The sequence below is a fragment of the Jatropha curcas genome, chromosome 7, assembly GCF_041381405.1.
Source record: "Jatropha curcas cultivar XTBG-Jc1 chromosome 7, XTBG_Jcur_1.0, whole genome shotgun sequence".
Lineage (NCBI taxonomy): Eukaryota > Viridiplantae > Streptophyta > Magnoliopsida > Malpighiales > Euphorbiaceae > Jatropha > Jatropha curcas.
Genome location: NC_143157.1, coordinates 23119085 through 23137359, shown reverse-complemented (window position 1 = coordinate 23137359; position 18275 = coordinate 23119085). Strand labels below are relative to the sequence as shown.

At 31.2% G+C, this 18275-nt stretch overlaps 4 protein-coding genes across 5 annotated transcripts; all 4 read left to right on the top strand.

The window, feature by feature from the left end:
- Nucleotides 1-1779: 1779 nt before the first annotated feature.
- Nucleotides 1780-9404, top strand: LOC105632828 (diacylglycerol kinase 1). Of its 2 annotated transcripts, none has more exons than XM_020678941.3 (13): nt 1780-2248; nt 2334-2529; nt 2613-2735; nt 2861-2989; nt 3359-3444; nt 3757-3880; nt 4313-4361; nt 4626-4708; nt 5697-5764; nt 7760-7834; nt 8166-8253; nt 8416-8532; nt 8805-9404. In XM_020678941.3, exons 1-13 carry the CDS (start codon nt 2157-2159, stop codon nt 9138-9140), a joined length of 1566 nt encoding a protein of 521 aa, XP_020534600.1. In that variant the 5' UTR covers nt 1780-2156; the 3' UTR covers nt 9141-9404. The 2 variants fall into 2 exon arrangements, with proteins under 2 accessions (XP_020534600.1, XP_012070671.1); XM_012215281.4 differs by having other exon boundaries at nt 1787-2248; nt 2331-2529.
- A 506-nt stretch (nt 9405-9910) lies between these two features.
- Nucleotides 9911-10411, top strand: LOC105632826 (uncharacterized). The gene has a single exon (XM_012215280.4). The coding sequence runs from the start codon at nt 10066-10068 to the stop codon at nt 10339-10341; it is 276 nt and encodes a 91-aa protein (XP_012070670.1). The 5' UTR covers nt 9911-10065; the 3' UTR covers nt 10342-10411.
- A 2008-nt stretch (nt 10412-12419) lies between these two features.
- LOC105632825 (uncharacterized) lies at nt 12420-12860 on the top strand. Its single transcript, XM_012215279.4, has one exon. The coding sequence runs from the start codon at nt 12536-12538 to the stop codon at nt 12800-12802; it is 267 nt and encodes an 88-aa protein (XP_012070669.1). The 5' UTR covers nt 12420-12535; the 3' UTR covers nt 12803-12860.
- A 3872-nt stretch (nt 12861-16732) lies between these two features.
- LOC105632824 (uncharacterized) lies at nt 16733-17304 on the top strand. The gene has a single exon (XM_012215278.4). The coding sequence runs from the start codon at nt 16894-16896 to the stop codon at nt 17209-17211; it is 318 nt and encodes a 105-aa protein (XP_012070668.1). The 5' UTR covers nt 16733-16893; the 3' UTR covers nt 17212-17304.
- The last annotated feature ends 971 nt before the right edge of the window (nt 17305-18275 follow it).

Below are 18275 nucleotides of genomic sequence, written 5' to 3'. Positions count from 1 at the left end.
TGAATTTGAAGAATTTTATGCAGAGATTTATGGAAATATAGATTAGATGCTACAACGACGTTCAGTTGGTCATTTGATCCGTTTCTTGTTATTCTTCATCTATTGTGGTATAAGATAGGGCTTTTAAAGGACTCAAGTGTCAATTCAATTTCAGGTTTTTGTTGGTTTTATATGTTTTCTTAGGACTTTCCTTTTTATTCTTTTTAATTGTTAACCCCTAATAATCAAAAGATAAAGTTAATTCAAAAGGGAAAATTTGACTGAAAAATGAAAAAAATATTAAAGTTTTAATATAAAAAAAATATTTTTCTAAGTTTAATAGATGGGCTTTGCTCTTTTTGTTAACTACATAAGGCTATTTTGTTTAATCCATGTTATAATTTTTGTGGTGCCATGCTGATTAGATCCAGCCATGGCCCAGTTTTGGACTAGAATCGGATCGGAATCTGTCTAGGGAAAATTGGCCTGAAAATGAAAATGTTTTCGTTGGATCCAGCTGAAAACTTTGCTAGAACCGGAATCGGCCAAGTCGGACCGGTTTTCAAAACCTTGTTTGGAAGGACCAACTCGCGGCCCTAAACCCTAATATCAATATTGACATGAAGTCGTCTTCGAAGATGAGAAATCTAAATTTGAACTTAATCCAAGTTAGATTAGCCAAAAAAATAAGAGGGAAAGCGACTTTTGCTTAAACAAAATTGGTTGCTTTTCCTATCAAGGGAAAAAATATTAGCTCATCAATAATTTATATTGACAAATAGCCATTAATCTTTAGAAGTCAATTCTCAATTCTAACACAAGCGAAGTTTCTCATCTTCCCAAACTTGGGAATTGACTGAACTGAAAAAATGGAACGTTTATAATCATTTTTAAAATTGAAAGGGACAGTGAATCTCTCTAAAGGAGACAGAAAAGAGGAAGCTACTCCAAATCCAGACATTTACCTCACTAAATCAACAAGTTTGCTTGCTTATGAGAATCTTCTGTCTCAAGGCAAGGTATGTGAAGAAGGATGGACTTTAAGCATTCACCTTGAGGAGAAAAAGACAACTGCATTTCTCTAGAGTTTTGTATATTTTCTTTAACCATCTGGCTTCTTAATTTAGATATTTAAAGATTTATCTATTTAATTTAAAATTTGGTTTTTCTATTAAAAAAATCTTCAAGGCGAAATTAAAACCCTTATTTTAGCCCGATTATTAATTAATTACATATTCTTATATGACTAACAAAAAAAATGAATTACAATTTTTTTATTAAAATAAATAATAAATAATAATGCTACATGGCTGCAGTTTTTTTTTTTTTAAAAAAAAAAATATGGGGCCCCTCTCACTCATGTTGGCGCCAAGATGACAAAACAAGCTATGAAGTTTCGGCCATTCAGGCTTTTCTAAGTTGGGCCCACATTTTCCCTCCCATTTTCGTATGTGAACACGTAACAAATAGGAGCCTTCCATGTCATTTCCAATAACAATTCCGTTCAATTTGAATTTAGAGTCTAGCATCCAATGCAAAACGCGCATCTTTATTAAAGAATTCGTCCAATCATTCACTGCCACATCACAAATGAGTCAAAACCTCGTCGTTTTTTATCCTCATTAACGCGATCTGTTCACCTAATCCGCTATGACATAATGAGGTCACCCACAGTGAAAAACTAACTGCCACTACACATTCCCGGTTCCGTTTGGTTTCGCAGCTAAAAGGTATCGCTACTTATCGAAGCCAAACACGAAACCAAACGAGAAATGCCAATTCCGTCTTCGTTTCTAACCTTTGATTCCCTTTGAAATGGTAAACAACGGCTAAAAAAATAAGAATAAATACTGCTTCGTTTTTTAATTTCATTTGGCCGTTGCTTTCTCTGTCTTATTGTACACTTGTCAATCGTAATTAATTCTGATAATCATAATTAGTTATTAATAATCAACAAAAGCGCGTCCCGTAAAGCATTGAATCAGAGAAGAATCACTTGACAACGACAATTCAACAAATCCTTATTGCTCATCATGTGAATCTTTATATATTCCTTTTTCTCTCCGGATTAGGTATCTCATATATTGTTCTTTATTGTTCTTTGCTCTGTTTGGTCGACGAGAAAACCGAGGGAAACTGAAGGAATATTTGTAGTCGTTGTTGATTAGTTGATTTTGATGAAGAAAACGGAATTTCATAATAGCTTCTCGCCTCGTTCGGGTAGATTGAGAGAAATTAGAAACTCGTTTCGTAATCTCGTATCCAGAAGGTTGGATTTAGCATTTCTTTAATTTTTATAGATATTTGTTAATTTAATTTAAATTCTAAGGATTTATTTTCCAATTCTGCAGTAGTCATGAAACGATCCTGGATAAGAATTTTTTGGAGGAATTTTATATTCCAGATTATATTCTTGTACCTGGATCAGAGCCCGAGAATGCTTCTCATATACCTTCATGTCCTGTGATTGTGTTCATCAACTCAAAAAGTGGAGGCCAGCTAGGAGGAGAGCTTTTACTTACATATCGTACACTTCTTAATGAAAACCAGGTTAATTTAAAGTTTTTCATGTCAAGAAATTGGACGATTACAAAATAAATGACTTAATTATGGATCGGGACTTATTTTTATAGGTTATTGATTTGAGAGAAAAGGCTCCTGATAAGGCACTTCATCAAATTTATGCAAATCTTCAAACATTGAAGACTAATGGTGATGAATTAGCTACTGAAATTGAGAAGAGACTAAGAATCATAGTGAGTTAACTCATTATTTGAGTAATGCTGTTATTAGATTAGATTGTTTTAATGTGTAATTTTTTGTTTTGTGTAATGTCTTCGACATGGATTTATTTGTCTCTGATGTATACTCACATCATTAGGTTGCAGGTGGAGATGGTACAGCTGGTTGGCTTCTTGGTGTAGTTTGTGATCTCAAACTACCTCAGCCTCCACCTATTGCCACAGTACCACTAGGAACAGGAAATAACTTGCCATTTTCGTTTGGTTGGGTATGATTTACTGATCTTTTGCTCTTAGTTAATAGATTGCTTTTATGTTGTTGTACTTATAGTTTATCCTGGCCATTATATATTTTTAAATACCATTGACATCCTTCTTTTATGTTAAAATGTTGCACAAAAGAAATCCTGTTAATGTTAATAGTAATTCGATGGTAACTAATCCAGTGTGCTGGCAGCTTAGTTTTGTTATTTGGGCAGTGGAACTAACAAAGAACCCAATTTCCTCTTCTTGTATATTTGCTCTCTTGAAGTTGCTAAATTCTTTTGACTGAATCAACTGTGACAAACAATAGAATGCTGGAGGCATCATTAAGCTTTGAATGAGAATTTCATATCATGTGTCTTGTTGATTCACAGGGAAAGAAAAACCCAGGCACTGATCGTTTATCTGTGGAGTCATTCTTAGAACAAGTAAAGGCTGCCAAGGAAATGAAAATTGACAGGTAACATAATTATTATGTTCTAGAATTTCTCGACACATGCAGCATGCTTGGTAGCCATTTCATTAGTTCGATTATATATTCTTGTCGGGGTTCAGGCATTTTTATAGGTTTAGAAGACTTAAGGAACAATTAGGTTTTGTGACTTTGAATTTTGTTGTCCTTTCTCATTTACTTGAAGTTTTTTATGTAACTCCTTTTTTTTTTTTTTTTTTTTTTTTTTTTTTTGAAATTGTCCTAACAGAAAATTCGATAGCCTTTTTTCCCCTCTAATCCCCCAAGTATGTGGATTAAAAGTGTTCTTTTTTGTATTAGCTGGCATATTATCATGAGAATGAAATGCCCAAAAGAAGGTTCTTGCGACCCTGTTGCACCTCTTGAGCTACCCCATTCTTTGCACGCGTTCCATCGTGTCTCCGAATCAGATTCATTAAATATGGTGAGTTTTGTGGAGTTTTATTTTGTGTGAGGTTGTATGTGTCTGATTCAAGTTATACATCTATTTTAACTTCCAAAAGCAAAGTAAAATAACTCCTGACACAGCCCTGATACCATCCAGCCAAAATGAAAATGATTATGTTAGTATCTAGTTGATCTATATGCCTATTAACAGCTGCAACTCAAGCTTAGTTGTAGGAACAGAATTGAATAATTCAATGTCAATCTCAGCTTCTATATCATCCATTTTTATTTTTCTTGTAATGATGTTTGTTTTTGCTTCCCATGAGGCATTTTAATATTGTTTGATTTACCTAGCAATTCCTGAATTTTCTGTTACAGTGGATGAGGCTGTTTAGCGTCGCGATATTTCTTTTACTTCACATGAAACACCGATTTACTTATTTGCAAATTTTCTTTTGGCTTTTGTCAGGAAGGTTACCACACTTTTCGTGGGGGGTTTTGGAACTATTTCAGTATGGGTAAGAAATTAATGCAAATGTTTCATAATTTTTCGCATGCATGTAAAAGAGGACCACAGACCACTAGACCATCCATACTTGAAGCAATGTGTGGATTTGGAAAAAGGGGAAATTTGAAACACATATACAAAAATATTGATATCAATTATGTTACACTATCATTCTAACATGGCAGGCATAGCAAACAGCCAGACACATTAACTATAGCAAGTAGCATTGTTCTTCTTGCAAACTTGCATGAGTGACATATTTTATCTTGTACAGGAATGGACGCCCAAGTATCATATGCCTTTCACTCTGAAAGGAAGTTGCACCCAGAAAAATTTAAGAATCAACTAGTGAATCAGGTATTGTATCGAATATTTCATGTCACAGATTGTTTATCAGGAATGATCTTACCCTTTCTTATTTATGTTTCACTCCTTTATGTTAGTCTTGTGAAAATTGGAATTTACATATCTAATTAATATACAATGTTCACAGTTCGTCAAAGGATCAGAATATTAATTCATCACTGTAGATGGTCCTCTTACTGCTTTTATTTAAATCAGCAACATGTGAAAATAATGACAACAATATTCTTAAGCTGTTTCTAGTATGCTAACATGATGTCATTGTTAATTGTCTTTATTTTCCAGGATAATTAAGTGTTTATGGTAGATATGATAGATGTTCAGTAATCATTGTAAAGAATATAGGCTAGTATGAACTGGTATTATGTCGCAGCAATTTTATTAAGAATTATCGGCAGATGCCTCTTGAAGGTTACATAGTGGGTGGAGGGGGCAGTGATGGTGGCGGTGGAGTTGGAGCAGGAGGAGGGGGTGGATTTGATAAACTTGGTAGAATCAATTAGTAAACCTACTGTCATACATGTTATAATATTGCTTATTTTGCAGATGAAAATTTATTATATATTACCACACACATATTTGAACTCTCCATTTTGTACATGTAGTTGTATAAATTTCCAATCACGGAAATAATTTGTTCCTTCTACTTTGTCTTATTTATACAACCAATTCTCTAGAAGGTGAATTGGAAATTAGACAGGGAAAACTGATCTTAAACTTCATTTTAAATGTATATGTACTATCAGTCCGTCATCTTAAATGAAGGAACTATATGGATCTGTAACTTTTGTGGAAGTATTAGTACATAATGTTAAGTATAATGTTATGTTCCTTACCACTTTTTATTTATGTCAATTATCATTATAAGTTTATCTTACTGAACTGATTTAGATTGTTTGTGCTCCTGGTAATTTTCCTTGATTAAAATCATTGCCAAAATCTTGTTTACCTATTGCTGTTCTTTTATTTCTGGTTGCGTCAGAGTACTTATTTAAAGCTTGGATGTACTCAAGGATGGTTTTGTGCCTCTCTTTTTCATCCTTCTTCACGGTGAGTCTCTTGTTACATGGTCGAAGATTCTTCTGCTAATGATAACTTGTCTTTCCTCTTCGTATGTTTAGTTAGTTATATCAATTAATAGGAAGTAGCTCTTGTTTTGTTTTTCTGTTTATTGTGTTATTGTTCATTACCTCAATGAAAACTCTAGTTTACTTTCCAGGACATGGCTGTTGCTGACGGTTTGTTGATTCTCTTTCAAAATTGTTTTCCTTGATATTTTTATCAGATCAAAAAGTTCAAGTTCACTTTATAGAATGACTGAATTCCCTCCTCCCAACTTGTACAAATCATCATGCTGAACTACTTATCCAACCAATAGCCTTTTGATTTGATTGATTCAAATTGAAGCTACCAAAACACAATATTTTTGGTTCATGCTCTGGATACGGTCATGGAGCATGCTACACCCTTCTCATACGAGATAATATGATATCATGATGCTTGAAGATATGTTCTAAGTTTATACACAGCAAAAATATTAAAATCATAAGCTTACTTGACTCGCTTTTGGAAACAGCAAATGTTTTTGTTCCTTGTCCTATTTTTGGACCAGCAGTCATAATTTTTTTTCCAATTTCATTGGTGTAGTTCCATTTTTTTTTTTTAGGAGTTAGATCTAAAACTTTGTGAAAGAAGTTTATGATTGTTATTCTGAAATTGAACATGCAAATGTAATAAGAGTGAGGGTTTCAAGGGATTCTGGTGATAATGTGATAGCTATGACTGGGTTTATAAATGAGCTGAGCCGACTTGCAAGCTGTTCGAGCTTGAGTTGAAAGAAGTTTGAAAAAGTTCAGCTCGAGCCGGCTCGTTGTCTAATGACTTTCAGCTTGAAAGCTCACGAGCCTTATCAAGCTTTTATATGTGCATATAGAAAATATTTATTTTAGGCTTACTTGAGCCTCGAATTGAAAATTTTTTGAATTGAGCTTGAGCCTCAAGTCGAGCTCGAGCATAAAATTTCTAATCTCGTCTAGTTTCGAGCCGAGTTTTAAGCTCAGCTTGGCTCATTTACACCCCTAGCTGTGATAGTGAATAATTCAAAATTTCTGGTAAACTCTTGTTTGAGAATTTTGATGTCGTATAATGCATCTTATTCTCTGAGCATGTGGCAGTGTACTAAGTTTTTCATGCACTTCACAGTGTTTCCTTTTCTGGTTATAATCTTTTTTTTTTTCTTTTTTTTGAGCATTTTCATAGTCCAAATGGATCTTAGGTTTGCATTACAGATTTAATTGTCAGACTATGTCTCTGCATTACAGCAACAAGGCTGAGATTTTATTCTTGTCTTTTCTATTGGGGATAAATTAATTTGGCCTTTTGACATGTAGAGAAACAACTGTAACTTGTTTCTTGAAAGTGACTCTGTTCTCCCCTCTTGATTTCTAGTCTGCTCCTGTTTTCTGAATGTTAATCTGATGACTGCTATAGTGGTGTGGCAATGCTATGGCCACAGTGTAAATCTGTGGTCCCCATAGTGTGCCTGGTTAATGGTCACCTTGTGGCCAAATTTTCATTTACTTTGCTCGTGTATAATTTTACTTTGCTTGTGTATAATTTTTGGCAAGAATGCTAAGATTTGCAAAGGAGTTATTCATTCTGTGGAGGCAATTTAACAAGTTAAAGCTACAAGTTAATCCAAACTATGTAGAGTCATATTTTAGGTGCAAGTTTTTTCAACTTGGAGCTTTATAGCTAATGGCAATGCTACATGGATTATAATCTGGTGGTTTAGCATATGTCTACCAAACTTAACTAACTAAGCTAAATAAAAAAGAAATGTGATCAGCCATGTGAATGCTGCCACTGAACTTCACCCAGGTTGGAAATTGTTACACATTATCATTTGAAAGGGTCGGTGCTCCATTTAAATTTTTGTTCTGCTGGCATAGACATCTTGAGGTTTATGGATTCAATGTTCATATTTTTTATTGGCATCATATTTGGTTGACCATATCCAAGATAAATGACTTTAAATTGATGCAGGAACATAGCACAGCTTACAAAGGTTAGAGTCATGAAAAGCAAAGGTCAATGGGAGGACCTCACCATACCTAGCAGGTGATGAATGATTCTTTATGTAGCCCTCCGTCTTCTCAGTTCTCACCCTTCTCCCTCAACATTAGGAGTATCACTTTTGTCAATTGAATACTTTGATAGAAATTATGAAGTTCATTTGTGAATAGATGAATTTTGGTAGAGTGAGGAATGCTTAGCTGTTGAGGAGAGTCAATTGGGCTTAGGATTTTATGAAAGAGAGATCACAATTTAATTGTGAAATGATACAGCTATCTAAATCAAATGTTGCTGTATTGCATTCATTATATAACACTCCAATTCCGAGCACACTTTGAAGCCTCATTCCTCTGATACTTTTTTCTTTAATATACAGCATCAGATCTATTGTTTGCCTAAACTTGCCCAGTTTTTCTGGAGGACTCAATCCTTGGGGAAAACCTAGTGGGAAGAGAGCGCATGATGTGAGTTCACTCTCTCTCTCTCTCTCTCTCTCTCTCTCTCTCTTTTGTGCTCTTGTGCACTTGCTTTTGCCTCATGACTTGAATAAAGTAGCTATGTTCTGATCACCAGCATTTCTTATGAATGCATTTGTCAATAACTCTGGATAAATCCTCTTCTCACAGAAGGACTTGACGCCTCCATACGTAGATGATGGCCTTATTGAGGTTGTTGGTTTCAGAAATGCTTGGCATGGGCTTGTTCTGCTGGCTCCAAATGGTCATGGGACTCGTCTTGCACAGGTATGAAACAATTTAATTTTTTTTCAGCAAAAAAGATATTGAAACTTTTGATTTAGAGTCTAAAGCTTAATTTTGGTTGAAAGTGAAGTCAGTATAGGATCTCTTTACTAAAAACACATTTACTGAACCTATCAAAGTTCAAGTACTACTAAAAATTATATATATAATTTGCTATAAGAAGAAGACTTTTATATTGTAAGTGATTCCAATTCTATCTCTTTTGCATTCTGATCATGAAGCTGACATTTCTAGCTCACTCTATTTATCTGTAGGCAAGTAGAATTCGCTTTGAGTTCCGTAAGGGTGCAGCTGACCATACATTCATGAGAATTGATGGGGAGCCTTGGAAACAACCGCTTCCTGTTGATGATGACACAGTCGTCGTGGAAATTTCTAACCATGGCCAAGTAGCCATGCTTGCAACCCCATCATGCCAATCCAGAAGTATAAATGACCCGGCTTCACCTACTAATGATCATGATGAGGACGATAATAATTCCAGTGACGAAGACAATGAATCTTTAGAAGATAAGGAAGAGCGAAGAAAGTTTGGAGCAGCTGACACTTTCAAATTTCCTGATGATTTTGATATCTCTCAGCTTAGTTGAACACCAAACACATTCTCCTATATTTGCTTTTTGCAGACTAGCCTTAGATTTTTGTTACATTTTTTTTTTTTCTCGAGAATTGATTTTGGTTACATGTTAATTTTTTTTGCTTTGGCTGTAGGCTATAACTGAATTGTGTCTATTAGTTCGCAATGTACAGCCCCACCAGAAAATCAATTTTTCATAATCATGGAATGGAACTCTATATATATATCAACCTCATTATTATGGTATATTAACAAATTCCTGTGGCGCTTTAAATTACCCATCATGTCTCTAAAATTGCAATTGTTTTTATTGTTAGATTTAATCCCAAAGTTTTACTATTTAATTAGTAAAGATTTGATGATGCTTGTTATTATTATCATTATTATTATTGTATTGATATACAAAATTCATCATCATCATTATTATTATTATTATTATTGACCTTTGATATACAAAAAATAAAATCAAAGACTCAATATTGATAAATAAAAAATCAATGACTTAATTGATAAAATTCAATAAACTTTGAATTCCATGTAAATATTCTTTGAGTTCTTTTCTGAGGTGTGTAATTGATTTTATATATATATATAGGATAAATAACAAATTTCAGTTACCCCACTTGCTATTATAGTCTCTTTTATTTATTTATTAGATGTCATTTCACTGTCTCATATAAAAATACTTGGACTCTTGGAGCTTGTTTTACTAAAACCACCACCAAAAACCATTGGCAATTCCCTTATCTATTGGCAAAAACTTTGCTATTATACATCTCCCATATCTATCTTTATTATTATTCTATTACAGAGCCCACCTTCTCCTCCCTATATATAAAAGAAACCATTCTCCATAAGCAACACCAAATCAAAATCCAACAAAAAATCTCACATATCAAACAGGTTTCAGTTCCAATCCACAGTTATAACAAGCAAAAATGAGTTCAACAGGCAGAGCTTGGGTTGCAGCTGCAAGTATAGGAGTAGTTGAGGCATTGAAGGATCAAGGACTATGTAGATGGAACTCTGCACTAAGGTCTATCCAACAACATGCAAAGAATAATGTCAAGTCTTATTATTCCAATCAGCCTAAAAATATGTTCTCTGCTCTTTCTTCTTCTGCTTTGTCTAAAAGATTGAGAGATGAGAAGTTGAAACAGTCTGAAGAATCACTTAGAACTGTTATGTATTTGAGTTGTTGGGGTCCTAATTGAATCCTTGCGTTACTCTCAATTTTGTATTGAATGTATTAATTCTGTATATATGAGAATTTTTCTTTCTTTATGTATATGTGTAGCTTTTAGTCTTATGGCTGCCATTTCAGTTTTGATTAAGAATATTTAGAACATGGTAATGAATTAATATTACTTAATTTTTCTAATTCCTATCCTCTTATCATCGGAGAGGAAATACTTATCTACTTGCTATGTATCGGGTGCATTTATACACCAAACTATTTGTACAGCAAACCAACTACAAATAGAATTATTTAATCGATTTCTAAAAACTATTATAAAAATTATGTTACTAACAGAATCATTTAATGTTTAAAAAGCTCACTAAGCCTTCAAAAACAATTATAAAAATTATATTACTTAATACGATAATTAATAGACATAGAGTTTTTACTTAATCATAATGCTAAAAGGCAATTCAAAAATTCAAAAGTTTTTAGCGAACATGTACATAAAATTCCCTCTATTCAAATCTACTCTCTACAATCCCTCCTTTGAGGGAAAAAGAAAATTCACTTAATCAATTGGAGTGTAACAAAATATTCAACTTCCTAGAATTGGAGTCAAAAATCAAAATGAGGATAATTAGGTTTTATTTACATCATATATATATATATATATATATATATATATATATATATATATATTTATGAGTATAATAATAATAATAATAATATTTGAAATAAAAGAAATATAAATATTTTTTGCTTTTATTAAAAAACATAAAGATTAATTAATTCACTTGAACAGATTTAATTTTATACAAAAATTGACTTGATTTGATTTTTGTTTAAACTTAGGGAAAATTATAATCGTACTCTATAATTTATAAAAACAACTACTTTACTCTTGTTTTTTTAAAATACACTGATATACACTCTTATTTTGAGTCGGTTACACTGCGTTGTCCTTCCGTTCAATATTTATGATTTTATACTATAAGTCAAATGAAAACTTGACGGTCTAAAGAGAATGATTTTTTTTTTTTTCCAAAATACCATCTTCTTCCTCCTTTCTCTCTCCTTTTCACTGTCCTTTAGCAACTATTCATCTGATGTTATTTGCAGTATACCATATCATCAAAAGCAGAAATTAGAAACCAGAGAAATCAATGACAGAGAAGGGAAAGGAGACGAAACCGGTGAGACAATGATGACAAAGCAAATTATTAAAAACCCATAATTTTACGTTTTTTAAACGAGTTCTCACTTATTCTCTATTCCCATAATTTAGAATGTTAAATCTTTTGCCTTGATTTAACTTAAATATTAAAAAACTAACAGAAACAAGCAAAATGACTGACAAAAATAGATTGATTGGTTTATGATTCATTATTTTATGGTCTTAAGAAACGATTTGCTGGAATCTCAAGGTAACAACACATGGAAGCATATTCTCTTCATCCTTATATGAATGTTCGTAGGTAAACTACTTGCGAGTGACTTCGTTTGAGTTTGAATTTTCGGAATTGCAAGCTTAAGACTTTTGTTCAAGTTTCTGGGATTTGAAGCGGTGAGTAACTGAGATTTAGGGTTTTGAGAAAGTTTTAAAGGAGGAGGGAAATTAGAGATTGGAAAAGCTAAAATCAGGGTCAATCATGTCATTTCACAAGTATTTAATATTAAAATTAGTAATATTAGATAGAAGGGTAACCTAATATAAGAGATTCAAAATATAAGGATATGGCAGTTTTTTTTAACAAAATATAAAGATACGGTTGTAATTTTCCTAATAATGTGTCCATTAAACATTAAAAAACTAAAACGCTATCCAACAGCATCATCTCCATTGTCTCTTTATTTTCTCTCTATCCCTTCACCATCACTTATTTTATACATTTTTGTCACTCACAAAGATAAACATAAAGTCTCCATTCAATGTCACATATTACCTTTCCTTACAAAATATAACAAAACAAAACAATTGGCTTTTCCCCCTTTTTTATATGCAAAACCACTCGTGGTTTTACATTTCCAAAACTAAAACCACTGAACTTGTTTGTCATTTTCTTCATTTTCTTTTTCAACACTCTCTATATATATTAAGACCTCTCTCTCACCCACTTTCCCAAATCAAACCAAAAACCAACAAGTCTCTCTTCCTAAGTTCCTAAACTAAACATCATCTCTTCCTCCTATTTTTGTATAATTTCCATTTATTTCAAAAGAAAAATATGAGTTCAACAAGCAGAGCTTGGGTGGTGGCTGCAAGCATAGGATTAATGGAAGCATTAAAAGATCAAGGATTGTGCAGATGGAATTATGGGTTAAGGGCAATTCAACACCATGCAAAGGCTAATCTTAGATCTTACTCTCAGGCTAAGAAGCTTTCTTCATCTTCTTCTTCTGCTTTGTCCAAGAAATTTCAAGATGATAAAACTGCAAAATCTGAGGAATCTCTTAGAACTGTTATGTATTTGAGCTGTTGGGGTCCCAATTGAATTTAGACCCTTCAATTTTTGTAAATTAAGTTGAATATAAGCACCTTTTTCTACCAAATATCTTCAATTTATCGCTTTTTATTTGCTCTTTTCATGTTTCTTAATTTACTTTTATGGCTATATTTTGGTTCAAGACACCCAAAGATTTAAATAAATAAACAAAAGCCTATTATATGTATTAATCATTCCTCATTTTCTTTTTTGCATAAATATTTAATTCTGGAAAATTAAATTTTTATTCTCATGAGTCATTTTTTTATTTATGTATTATTCTTGTAATTTAACAAAAATAAGAATATCGTGTAAAAAAAACAGTGAGCTTCTGCAGAGAATAATTTATTTTGCTTTCAATAATCACATTAGTGGGCCGTGTTAGTTGACCCAATTGGTTAGCCCTGAGTCGAGCAGCCGGGTCAGGTTTGAACAGTCGAGGCCTCATTGGTTTTGCACAACACCACCGGTTTTTAAATTAGAAACTTCTTTTTTTTTTTTTTTTTTTTATAACACCCGTGTCCGAAAGTCCATTGTATTCCGATTGCGTCCAGCTGAAGTACTGCAAGAGCCGGTGATTCTTCCAGCATAGCAATTACCATTAGAAGCTTTGAAAAGTTAAGACTTTTTTTAGACCTTTTTTGCCCTAAAAAATTAATTTAAAATTTAAAAATAAATTTAATTTTTTATTACTTTAAATCGGGTCAAATAGATCAAACTTTTTTTTTTTTTCCAATCAATCAGATTTGGATTATTTTGAATACCATTCGAATTTAAGCAGATCATCAAGCATAAATTAGGTGAATTGGGGTAAAATTTTCTATTGAATTCAAAAACTGTGACCTTCAAGCATGACGTAAACTTCAAAAACCCCAAATACAAAATTCTCCACTAAACAATATTACATTATTGGACATCATCTATTGAAACATTAAACTATTTATGAATAACTTAAACTATAATTAAGTTGATGTTACTCCCTTAATTATTTTCATATTTTTTAGTTCCTAAAGAAAGGGAAAGCAAAGCTTAGTCCATCCTTATCTTGCTATTTCTACCTCTCAATGTCAATAAATGATTCCCAAGTATGTATATACATTCATAAGTTTGTACATTTTTACTAAATATATAAATTCACCGATGTACTTTAAAATTTTAATTTTGTGGTACTCTCAATTTTGCAGATGGCATGTTATGCAGTTAAATTTATAAATTTTGATAATATTTCACATTTTTACTAAATATATAAATTCACTAATATCATAATTTTCAAGGTTTTTAGCTTTTATCTGTAAAAATCAATTTGATATGTAGTTAGCATGACTTTTGGAACAATAATTTCATAAATTTTAAATTTTTAACAAGTCCTTAGTTAATCTAATTTTGCAAGTTAAAGTATTCAATAAAATAATTTTGAAAATTAAAATGTTCAATAGATGTAATTTTACAAGTTAAAGTGTTTAATGAATCAAAATAAAAGTTTAGAGTATCACAAAGTTAAATAAGAAAGTTACGGGTGAATTTATGTATTGTGTCCATTGTCCTATAACCCATAACCTAAAACCAATGCAACTTGGCTTGGCATAAGGTAAAACCAATGCAGCTTGGCTTGGCATAAGGTTTTTGGTTCACAAATAATTGTTGTCATTTCCTGAATAATTGGGTGATATTCCCAATGATACTCACTTAACCTTGTACAATAACACCACAACCTAATTGCCTATATAAAGAGGACCCTCTGCAATTCTTCTTCAGTTCTTCTTCTTCTTCTTCTTCTTCTTCTTCATATCACAGAAAGAAGAAGAAGAAGAAGAAGAAGAGAAATAATTATGAGTGTAACAAGTAGAGTTTGGATTGTGGCAGCTAGTATTGGAACAGTAGAGGCAATGAAAGATCAAGGAATTTGTAGATGGAATTTTATTATAAGGTCAATAGAAAAACATGTAATTAACAGTATGAGAATCCCTTCTTCTCTTTCTTTTTTTGATTCTTCTTTGGCTTCAACTATGAATAATGAAATGAGAGATGTTAAGCTCAAGAGATTAGAAAAATCCTTTGACAAAATTATGCTTTTAGGCTGTTGGGGTCCCAATACAATAAGATTTTGATGTAGTTTTTTTTTTTTCTCTCCACTTCTATTGAAGTTGGAACCTTTACTGGCTCTTGAATGCAGTTTGTAATTTCTCTTAAAATAATAATTTGTGATCTTTAAGAACTTAAACCAAATCAATTAGAATGGGTTTCATCGATAATAAAAAAAATTAAATTCACTGATATAGGCCATTTTCTGCGAATTCTTGAAATACATAACAATGTATTTCTTTTAATGAGAAATTAAAATCTAATTAATTCAAAATTATACTTTGCTTAATGAAAAATAACTTACATACAGATGTTTTTAGATATTACTCTTTTCATTCCACTTTAATAGCAACATTTGCTATTTTCACAAATATTAAGAAAATGATTGGAATTCGTTGATATTCTAAAAATACATAATATAATATTTAAATTTTCATTTTAAAATGTAAATATAAAATAAATCACATTTAATAAATGTGGAACAAATTGAAAAAAAAAAAATTAATATAGTCAAAATTCGGAATGAACACTTAAAGTGGAATAAACATTTATTTGTTGCTATTAAAGTGGAACGGATGAAATATTAAATTTCAGTACAAATTAAAATTTTTAAAAAATTGCAAATGAAATTATGCAAATTTTGAATTTTTTTAATTGTTAATGCAAGAATCACTACAATAAAAAGAAAGAGAGGGTCCGATTTTATTTTTTAAGGTTAAAGTTTGAATAAATATGTGATTAATGGTTTATAAAATTTTTTTTTTATTTTCAATTATTGATTAAACGTTCAATTTAAAACTAATTAAACCAAATTTACTTAAATTAACTGACAACAAAACTACATCTTTTATTAAATAGATGATAAAAGAATTTCAATAATAAATTTCAGTTAAATTCGATTAATTAGTAATTTTGGTTAAATTTAATTAATTCATTTAAAGATAAGATTAGATACGAATATACATCGATCTGATTTAATTAATTTTTTTAAATTAAATTTTTTTTCCGTTGTATATTAATTTGATCTGTTTTGATACGGGATAGATATTAATTTTTAATGACAAATTGAATATGAGTATTATAAATTTATAATATTTGACTCGAATTCACCTCATCATCAAACCTATTTGGCCCTCTATATGATTATCAAAAAAAAAAAAAAAAAAAAAAAGAAAAAAAGGAAACTTCATATTGTCAAAAAAATAAAAATAAAGAAAAAGGAAACTTCACATGTAATTTTTTTTTTTTCTGGGTACATGAACAAATATATAGATTTTATGCCAAGAAAGAAAAGAGGAAACTTCCCACATAAAAATTACATCTAAATGTCAAGGATTTTTTGTTGTTTAAAAAAAAAAAAAAAGGAAACTTCATATAATTTGTTTTTTTTAAAAAAAAAGGAAAATCTAATTTAATTTGCAAATGGAAAAGTTATCCTTCATTCTATTAATTAAAATTAAAACTTACCATTAAATCATCTAAAAAATTTACAATTAAATTAAAAATAAATAACGTTCTCATACTTCATGATTGGTTAGTATTAATAAATCATAAATGAAAAATAAATAAGATTTTATTTATTTTCGAAAAATAATTTACATGAAAAATATTTTTTTTTTATTTTAAAAAAGAGAGCTGATTATAAAAACAACGTACAAAGCTGAGGAAAGTGACTCCCTTTGGTTTTATTAAAAAGGAAAAAGAAACTAATTTCCTTATTTGTTTATACGTCAATTTCCATTTTCTCTCCGCTTTCCTTAAGCTTACACGTTACACCTAAGCACCCAGGTTTTTAAAATCCAGCCTGGGAAAAAGCAAAACACACGTGCCTTTTTTATTAATAAATAAATAAATATAAACAAAACCATGGATTCTTTTTCCTTCCCGTGGTAAAACTGCCACCAAACTGCCACCGGTTTTTCACTTACCCACTATATAAAACACACCGAACCCTTTCCCTTTCCAAATCAACAACTCATCTCATCTTCTTCAATCCAATTACAGCAAGTCAAGAAGACATGAACGCTGCAACAACAAAAGCTTGGATTGTAGCCGCAAGCATCGGCGCAGTGGAGGCGTTAAAAGATCAAGGCATTTGCAGATGGAATTATCCTATGAGATCAGTTCAACAGCATTTCAAAAATAATATTAGATCTTTCGCTTCAGCAAAAACGATCTCCTCTTCTTCTTCTTCTTCTGGCTCTGGATCTGAGTATTCTTCTTCGATGGCGAGTGAGATTAGAAACGGTGATTTGAAGAAGAAGAAGAAGCAGGAAGCTTCGATGGAGAAAGTTATGGGTTTGAGCTGTCTGGGTCCAAGCACTATTAGATTTTAGATGATTAAATGAGAAATGTGGTCAAAGGACTGAGTTGTAAATTTTGATTTTGTTAAAGAATGAGAGAGATCAATTAATCCTTGTCTGATTAAACTCGTATGATTTTACGATTTCCATATTAAAAAAAATTACAAAATAGTAATTTCATAAAATCTCATTAAAATCGTAAAATTCTTCAAAATAGTAATTTCTATCTCGCTTAAAATTCTAAACACTAATATACATAAGTTCTTTTACGGTTAATGTTGTGAATATGGTTTATTAGGTAAAAATAAGCGAACAAATATTATTAAAACTGATGTAAATTGTATTTTCAATATGTGTAAAGCGGTATCGTTTTCGATGGTTTGCGAAATCCAACCATTTCATGATTCGATTTTGTGGACCGCTGGAAACGAATTTGATAACCTTGTGTGCCGTTATTGTGAAGTGCAAACAGAGATAGAAGCATGGGCTGGACCCAAGCCAGATTGCTAGTTGGGCCAATCTCGACCCGACTCAAACTCAAAATGTTTAAGTGTAAAGAAACTGCTAGTTAAAAATTTTCAGTTCCAAATTACATCTTATAAAAGATTGTTTAAACTCTCAAAAAAAAAAAAAAAAAGATTGTTTAAATTTAATTTTTATTAATAAAATGATTAATAATATATATACTGTGGATATTTATTTAAAAAAAAAAAGAGTTCTGAATTTGAAATCTCTTAATTGAATTCTACTTTAAGTAAACTACCGCTCTTTTTCAAAAAAAAAAAAAAATGATTGGATATAAATTTTGGGGGTAAAAATTAATAATAAAAAGTTCAGTTGGATTATCACAGTCAAACTAGATTTTTCAAAATAGAGCCTAATAATTCTATATGTTTAAATCAATATGTATTTTATTAATATTGATATAAGAAACTTCCTCAGTCCGTAATATTCGTCCTACTTCACTATTTCATCCCTTTCATTTTTTTTTTTTTTTTCTGAAAGTCAATAATATTTGCAGTCAGACTATTATATTATCATTAATTAAATTTTTTTATTAATTAAATAGGAAACAAACAATATATACGGCGAGAGAA